Source organism: Hylaeus anthracinus, unplaced genomic scaffold, assembly GCF_026225885.1.
Source record: "Hylaeus anthracinus isolate JK02 unplaced genomic scaffold, UHH_iyHylAnth1.0_haploid 4, whole genome shotgun sequence".
Lineage (NCBI taxonomy): Eukaryota > Metazoa > Arthropoda > Insecta > Hymenoptera > Colletidae > Hylaeus > Hylaeus anthracinus.
In genome coordinates, this window is record NW_026535289.1 from 5,617,551 (window position 1) to 5,625,827 (window position 8,277).

The following is an 8,277-nucleotide window of genomic DNA, read 5'->3' on the forward strand; positions in this document are numbered from 1 at the left end:
TATAACACGGTCAAATATTATAGAAACCTACATACAGCGTTACACGAGGACTCCTACTACTCCAACAGCTCCATAACTACTCTCAGACTGTCCAACGCCACATGGAAATTTTCTTCCACTTACAAATCTACATATTATCTCCAATTACCGATGCTAAAATATTTCTATGAATTCATCCCTGTCCTCAGGCTCGTATAACGCGCTCGGACACCTACCTAGACCGTTATACGAGTTTCACCACTCCACCATCCCCATAACAACCCCCAAGGTGTCCAAAGCTCAGCGTTACGCCACCGATTGCAAGTCGGAGGGCAATGCATGTCGAGTTGGTGTACGTCGGTGGGTTCGACCACCCTATCAGCGAGCCAAGTGTACACAGTGATCGAAATGTGTAGCAGTGGGAGCCACGGCGGTGGTGGTATCGGGCGTCGTTCGAATTAAAGGGAGCAATACATCGTTCAACTACCTCGCCAGGTGGGAGGAGGAGGAGGAAGCGGCGTGTCGGTGGCCAAGCCAGTACACACGTGCACCGATCACTTGTAGTAGTCACGTAACACGGGGGTAGATCGGTGAAATGGCAGTGGTGGTGAACGATCGTGTCAGAGGGCAATGGATGAAGTCAGTCAGTCGGCGTTCGCTTGCGCCGCCACCACGATGGAGGTTCTTCCGTCGCGATCACCTTTCTACGGTCCTCCGTGTTGATCGCGAACACGTCGAGTGAGTATCCTGTATTCCATCACGGAATCTTGTCTCGCACCTACTCGGAAATTATTCACATTTAAGAATTATTCAAATTTAGGAATTGTTCAAATTTAGGAATTGTTCAAATTTAATTTGTAAAATTTGGAGGAAAGTCCGGGGTAAGGTAGAAGGAAGAAAGTCTGGTGGGGAAGGGTTTGGTGAGGTAATTAATTGGTAATTAATTATGTGGTTTTAGGAGGGCGTAGACAGATGAATTCTGTGATTCATGGGTTGCTTTTTAATTTATGAATTGAACTGTAACTCTTGGCAACTTTTGTTTACATTTTTTGGGACAGCGATTTTTACGAATCAAATTGTTATAGAATGTAGTCTCAGCGGGCTCCTTCGAGCATCGGAATGTCGGGGCCTGGAAAATCGGCGAGACCGGTCAGACAACTGTCTCTGCAACCACCTGCACCGCGTCGAAAGCAGATCAGACGACAGAGATCCGCGGAGGATGAAAAATCGTTGCAGGTCAGCTCGAGTTCCCTCGTTCGTGGCAAAAGAGGGACCAATGGCAAGCCAGGTTCCGAACGACCCAAGGTACTCTCGAACGTTGAGGAACGTTTTACCTCAGAGTCCATTTAACAGCTTAAAGGATCTGTTTAATTTAAAGTTCCTACCTTTGGTGAATTTTTTCTGTACATTTAATTTATAACATTTTTTGAAAGATTGAAGACTTGCGAGGCATTATCCTGTAAACGTGGTGAAATTCAAAGTGTTGTCGATGTTAATGCATTCAGAAAATTATACTAATATGTTATTTGCACTTTTACTTTCCAATGATGTACTGATTGCTAGGACGAACTTATTTCATTATTAATCGACATCGAAAAGAAGGAGATTACTCAATTCGACATGTATATTTTTTTTCAAGTGTAAAATTCATCTTTAAAGTGTTTCTCAGACATGCAATTAAAAATATTCTATATTATCCAGTTTAGAGCCCCATTGCATTCGCTAAGAAACCATAGTTTAATCGAAATTCCTCGTTCAATAAACACTTTATTGTTTCATCCACGAGTTTCAGGTTCGAGTGGCCTGGAGCGAGAATCTCCGAAAAAATGAGAACCTGGAGCAGGTCGAGGTGGTGGCTCGTCAGATGCCAGGACGTTCCAGGCGAGCCACGGGAAGATCGAGGGGGTTCGTGGGGATCGAGAAACCGTCGATCCTCTACACCAGACAGGAACTCGCGGAGAGACTGAGGCTCGCCTGGAAGCATCGCGAGGAGAACAAAGCTAACATCAACATTTTTTTAACTCACGGGGTTTTAGAGGAAAGGTGCGATTCTGAGATGTCCAGCCACGTTGGAATCGCGAGTCCGTCATCCTCTTTATCCAAGAACGAAGCGTCTAAACCAGAGGTTCCCTTCGACTGCAGAAGAACGCAAGATCAGCAGGTCGAAGGATCGAGGATCCACAAACGATCGAACGGAGAAAGCGTGGAAAGGAGAACGGAGATGGAGAATATTGTAGGTGGAAAAGCTGTAGACAAAGATGGCGACGAAGTGTCATCAGATTTTGGGTATTCCATCTCTGAGACGCAAGAAATTTCAATGTTGGAAGGAAACCTACCTTCTGGATGTGAGAGAGGAGAGAGAGTAGAGAGGACTGATGTGGAAGAGACGCAAATAGATGTAAGTCACACGAGGGGCTTGGTGATTCACTTATAAAATTAATTTAATAATCCTACAATCTAACTGATTTTTGGAAATATTATTTATGAATTGAAAGGTAGCAAATTGTAATTGTACCGTAAATAGATTTTTTAACAACTATAATATTGCTTTAAATCTTGAAATAAAAATGTGAAGCTTGAATTTATGTAACAGAAAATGAATATAATTTTGAAAGCACAGGTTAAATATTTCTCAAGTTTAAATTAAATTAAAAGTATAAGGTATCTTGAGGAATGGTACAGTAGTTTCTATAATACATACATTAGATACGACATAAAATAATAATGAACTATTGTCCTTAAAATTCCTCCTACCCTTACAAGCAATATCAAAATGTAAAGCACGAAATGTAAATCTCTTTCTTGACTCCTCAATTTCGCTCGACTCTCTAATTTTCTTATACACTTGTTCAACAAAGACAATTAATTAGCCCGCATCCTTCATAAATTTACGCACTTAAAGGACTGAAGACTTGCGAGACATTATCCTGCAAACATCGTGGTGAAATTCAAAGTATTGTCGATGTTAATGCATTCAAAAAGTTATACTATGTTACTTGAACTTTTACTTTCCAATGATGTACTGGTTGCTAGAACGAATTTATTTCATTGTTAAATTTACTATCTTGCCGTACAATTAACATTCTTTCTCCGTTTAAGCGAGCATCGAGAAGTTCGAACGTCGAGTCCAGCTCCAAGAAGAAGCTGCCGACGTCGTCGAGCACCGACTGCTCGAATCCCCGCGATTCATCCACGACATTGCCGTCGATTAAAATTGAAAACTCGACGTCTGCTGTCACGAAAACGGCGAGGTTGGATTTTTCGTCCGCGAAAGAGAAGCGAGCGAGCTTTCACAGTGGAGCGAACAGAGCATTCCTCGAGCCTATCAAATCGCCCGCGGAAGTGAAATGGATTTCCCTGGCGGACAAAGCTCTTCAGCAGAAGTTAACCACGGAGGTGAAGAGTGAAAAGGGTTCGCCGATCCAAACAAATTTGGAGAGCAAGGATAGCGATAGAATCATTGGCGCGAAAAGTCCATCGGAACTCAAATGTGGCGCAGAAAAGATCGCGAATCAGAGAACTTTCGTGGATGACTTTCGTAGATCCAATTCAACGATTGAGAGAGGTGTGCGCACGAAGACTGGAATTGATAGTAAGGATGGCTTGGAAGAGGATAAAACGATTGGTCAGAGGACTAGCAGCGGTAATAAGACGTCTTTGATTATGAAAAGGACTTCTTCCACGAGCAATATTATCGAGAACAAGGATTCTACGGTTGATAAGAATGTACCTGCGAGAAATGGGCCTGAAGTTAGGTGTAGCTCGGTGAACGAGAGAAATCCACCGCTGAAGAAGGAACCTCAGAAAATGGAGCAGAAGTCGAGAAGGACTAGCTCGGCGCCACCGCAGCGACAGTTAGGGAACACTTCGAGCAATCGCGTTCAGGTCAATATCGTGATCGATCCATCGAGCCCGCAGGGTTCAGAGAAGATCAACTATCTAGAGAAAACGGATGTGGATTGCAAAGACAGCGGATCGAACAGAATAGACACGGCCTCCACAAAGGTACAGCAGTTTCTTCAATTATTCAATTTATTTATCAAAATAAATTCCATTGATGCACTTGATGTGATGTGAACAATTTCGTATATTTTTCCTTAGAGATACAAGCAAACTGTATGTAATGTTTACAGCACAAGAAACAATTTCTGTAGTTGTAAATTCTTACCATAATCAATTTTTAATTACATATTTTTGTATTTGATTTCAATGTTTTTTGTGACGTTGCGTTAACCCCATATGATGGAGTATATTTTTCTTTGAAAGTGTACATAATATTTATAACATGAAAACAAATGTATGACTTGTATATATTTATGTAGTTTCTTGTTTCAATCACGAACACTTTACAGTTGTGTACCATATATTGATATTAGTGCAAGTTTCTTTTTTATTCATGATTTTTGAAATATTTTTCTACTGCTTCTGCTTTTTTGTTATTTAGTCGATGGTATAGTTGTTTCGTCGTGATATTTTCTAATTGACTTGTTAATTCTATCTAACACGAACTTTTATTATAATAGCAGTTTCTAAAATATACTTTTTAATTTTAACCATACGGTCCACACATACAAACTAACATTTTACTTTTTACAATTTCGACTTCATTCTTGCCTCTTCAAATCTGATTTTGGCATAACCGTTTCAGATTTAAAATTACGTACAACGCGCAGAAATGAGAGGCTGGCTACCGTGTCTGATTAAGAGTGGGTACAATCTCCTGGCTTGTACTGCGGAAGGCAGAGCCATAGAAAGGAGATTGTGCCATGCTTAATCGAACGCGCTGGACAACTTCCCATCTCTGCGTAGGACTAAAATAAAAAGGACTTGAACCTAAAGTCTGAAGCGCACACTCCTCTACATAATAATGCTTGCGTTGGCTACCTACAATCCTAATTAAGCAACAACGTTTTTTATTAAAATCATTACTTTGATAGACTGTACAATAACACGAAAGATATCGCGAAATCGATCCCAACTCTGAAAAAACATCAGCATGCCCCGAGCAACTTTGAACTCGACTTTCTCAAACACGAGACACTCTACATAAAAATCGTATTCCACGTTTTCGACTCAGTTTTTCATCAAAAATTACGTAGTTTAGAGAGAAATCGTCTCATGGTCCCCCGTGTGAATGTAATTAGGTGTCAGGGCGATCGGTGAGATCAGCGCCGTTGAAGAGACGCTCGAGAAGCGCCAAGAGACGTTTTTGGGGCACGGGCTCCTGCAAAAACGACGAGGACGGGAAACCACGAAACCGATCGGCTGGTCGTGGGAGGAACTCGATCGATTCCAAAGCGATCGACATCGTCACGATGGTGTCTCTCGTCAGCTCCGCGGACAGTGATAGCGACACCGAGAATTCACCCGGTGATGTCAAGTTGATCGATCAATTACGCAGCAAGCTGCCTACCACATCGATCATCAAAACGTCGATCAATCCAACCGTAAACGTCGCCAGAAAGCCCACTAAGTCAGGTACAATGCAAACAATGCTTTCCAGTTTTATTAGAAAAATAGATACCATCGCTATTAAAGAGCTTAACGGGGTATCCTGAATTAGGAGGTCTAAAAAAAGCGGTTTTTCGTATAGTTGGCTGTAAATGTAACAAAGATTACCTATTACTAAAGAATGTATCTATTTCTACGACCAAGTAATACAGCAACCAAGTCACATAAATTTTGAACATACTTAAGGGGGTATCCTGAATTAGGAGGTCTAAAAAGAAGCGGTTTTTCGTGAATTTTGTTTAGAATGGAAAAAAAATAATTAATTCCATCGATCTATTTATTCTAATTTCATACATACTTGAGTAGTCTGTACAAATTCTTTCAACAAGAAATATTCAAATTGAGTCGACTGTGACGCACATTTGTAGATCACGTCACGATTGAAACCTCCTATCGGCGGGAAAGATGCAGGTCGTAATTTTGGTTTGACACAAAAAAAAAAAAACCAAAAGAAATTTTCATTTTCTTTGAGTTCTTTGGGTGAAAAAAAATCACTTTAACTTGATAAAAAAGTTGTTTAAACTTTTGTTTGTATGAATTTTCTTAGTTCACATAGAAGAAAAGTGTATGAAAATGTAAATTTCTTTTGGTTTTTTTTGTGTCAAACCAAAATTACGACTTGCATCTTTCCCGCCGATGGGAGGTTTTAATTGTGAGGTGCTCTACAAATGTGCTTTGCAGTCGACCCAATTTGAATATTTCTTGTTGAAAAAATTTGTACTGACTACTCAAATATGTATGAAAATAGGATAAAATGTTCGATAGGATTAATTATTTTTTTCCATCCTAAAAAAATTCACGGAAAACCGCTTTTTTTTAGACCTTCTAATTCAGGATACACCCTTAAGAAATTAAATTTTCCTTGGAATAAATGGTTTCTTTCTTGTTCGAGAACAATTCTAAAGGAATTGAGAGATATCACGAACAACGACACCTCTAACACTCGTCGTGGACTATCGTGCTGGAATTTAATAACACATACACACAACGCGTGTGAAAGCGTCCGTGGAATGATAATTGAACGAGCTAATTAGAAGCGACGCAAGACACGCGAGCTGCGCATGCCGTTGCATAATTTCGAAATATCGTCGTCTCATCTTTCGGCATTGTCTTCGGATAGGATGAAAAATTATGATAATTTTCTCTCCGCTTGTATTTCAACGTGATCCTAAATTCACTTTTCGATGTGTACGAAGAGTTTACGTCTTCGTACGAGTTCGATCACGCCCAAGTCTTCACCTTTCGAGCGTGATGAATCTCTCTTGTTACAATTCCCTTCGCCTGCATTACCTACGATCCCAGGAAATACTTCTCCTAGCGAACGCGAGGTATGACTGGAATCTGGAAATTCCTGAATCTATCGCGCGTATGCATCATCGGTTATACCGTCGAGTGGTTGCGTTCTATCGCGGGTACGTATACCCGGGCTAATTAAAGGGAACTTCAATCGTGCGACGACACGAAGCTCCTGAAGACAATAGGATCGAACACGTTAAATCGACCAAACTTCTTCTCGTTGAATTACGCCACTGACCCTGAAACGAAATATTCCATTGAAACTCGCCTCCTAATCGGCCCGGCAATAATTGCGCCTGGTAGTCGCGAGGCGTAACTGCTGACACGGGCAGAGCACACACGGTGTTTGAAAAGTTGGGAAAATTGTATGCTTTTGAGTAGTCACGATACCAAATACGTCGTCGGTGATTTAGTCGGAATCGTTCGTTGATTGAGGCTTGGAATAAAAATGGTCCGAACGAGATCGATCGTAAATAATGGCAAGACAGTTTAACGCAGTGGTGGCCAACCGAAATGATTTTCCGAGCCACTTTGGAAACGCATTGTAACTCACCTATCTAGATTTAAATCCACTATAGACATTTGTTTTTTAATGCGGAGATCTTATTGTGGAGATCTTTATGCATTTATAGGACATTTGAATGTACAAGAAACTACAAAATGTAAACAATATGCAAGAACATAAAAAAAATTGAAAATAAAATTCACGTTATGATATTTGGAGAATAAAATAAATTTCTATTTAGGTTGATTTTTTGTAGGCATGTTCGCGAAGATTTTATTTTGCATAAAGATCCGCAGTCTAATAATGAGTTATTATTATTGCGTTTACCATTATTCTTACATGTAAACATAGGTAATATAATGATAACGATACTAAACGCACATTGTAAAGAAATACATAACACTAAAAATGAAATATAACAATTAGATGTTCCAAAATGCGCGCGCATCGTGAGTTCGCATAATATAATTTAATTATTCTGCGAACTCATAACTGTAAACTCATAAATAGAACAGGTAATATCTGTCATATATTCGCGTGAATATTATTTCAAAATCAAAGTTAACTTTTGCTCATAATTTCGACAGTTAATTTTTGAATATATGGATGCAAAAATAATGTATTTTTTTTAATACATTGGTTGTCACTACTTTGGCCATTATAAAATAAAGAATTGATATTATAGGATTGACTGTAGAAAGTGGGGTGAAGTAAAAGATACAAATGATTTATATGTATAATAGAGGTGGTGTATAATTTGTTTATGGGGTGGTGCAAGGGTAATGTGCACTTTTTGAATGGAAACAGTATATTTAAGAAAAAATTAATATTATGCACACCGGTGTACAGGGTGTCCCAGAATTAGTATAAGAACCGGAAAGGGGGTGGTAGGGGTAGGTGAGACGATTCTGAAGCACAATTTCCTTTGCACAGATGTCGGATGGTGCTTCGTTTTTCGTTAATAATTCAAAAACGAAAAACGAAGC

The 8,277-nt window shown here is 39.7% G+C and overlaps 2 protein-coding genes across 2 annotated transcripts in view; one reads left to right on the top strand and one right to left on the bottom strand.

Annotated features, from left to right (window-relative positions):
• LOC128895054 (uncharacterized protein C1orf112-like) overlaps positions 1 to 8,277 on the bottom strand; it is a 40,488-nt gene that overhangs the window by 16,136 nt on the left and 16,075 nt on the right. The window lies entirely within an intron of this gene.
• The window catches only part of LOC128895050 (titin homolog), a 12,325-nt gene continuing 4,608 nt past the window's right edge, over positions 561 to 8,277 (top strand). The window contains exons 1-5 of the mRNA XM_054157272.1: positions 561 to 717; positions 1,065 to 1,284; positions 1,772 to 2,377; positions 3,079 to 3,984; positions 5,124 to 5,457. Coding sequence (XP_054013247.1) covers positions 1,099 to 1,284; positions 1,772 to 2,377; positions 3,079 to 3,984; positions 5,124 to 5,457 — 2,032 coding nt within the window. The 5' untranslated portion in view covers positions 561 to 717; positions 1,065 to 1,098. The remainder of the gene's footprint in view (positions 718 to 1,064; positions 1,285 to 1,771; positions 2,378 to 3,078; positions 3,985 to 5,123; positions 5,458 to 8,277) is intronic.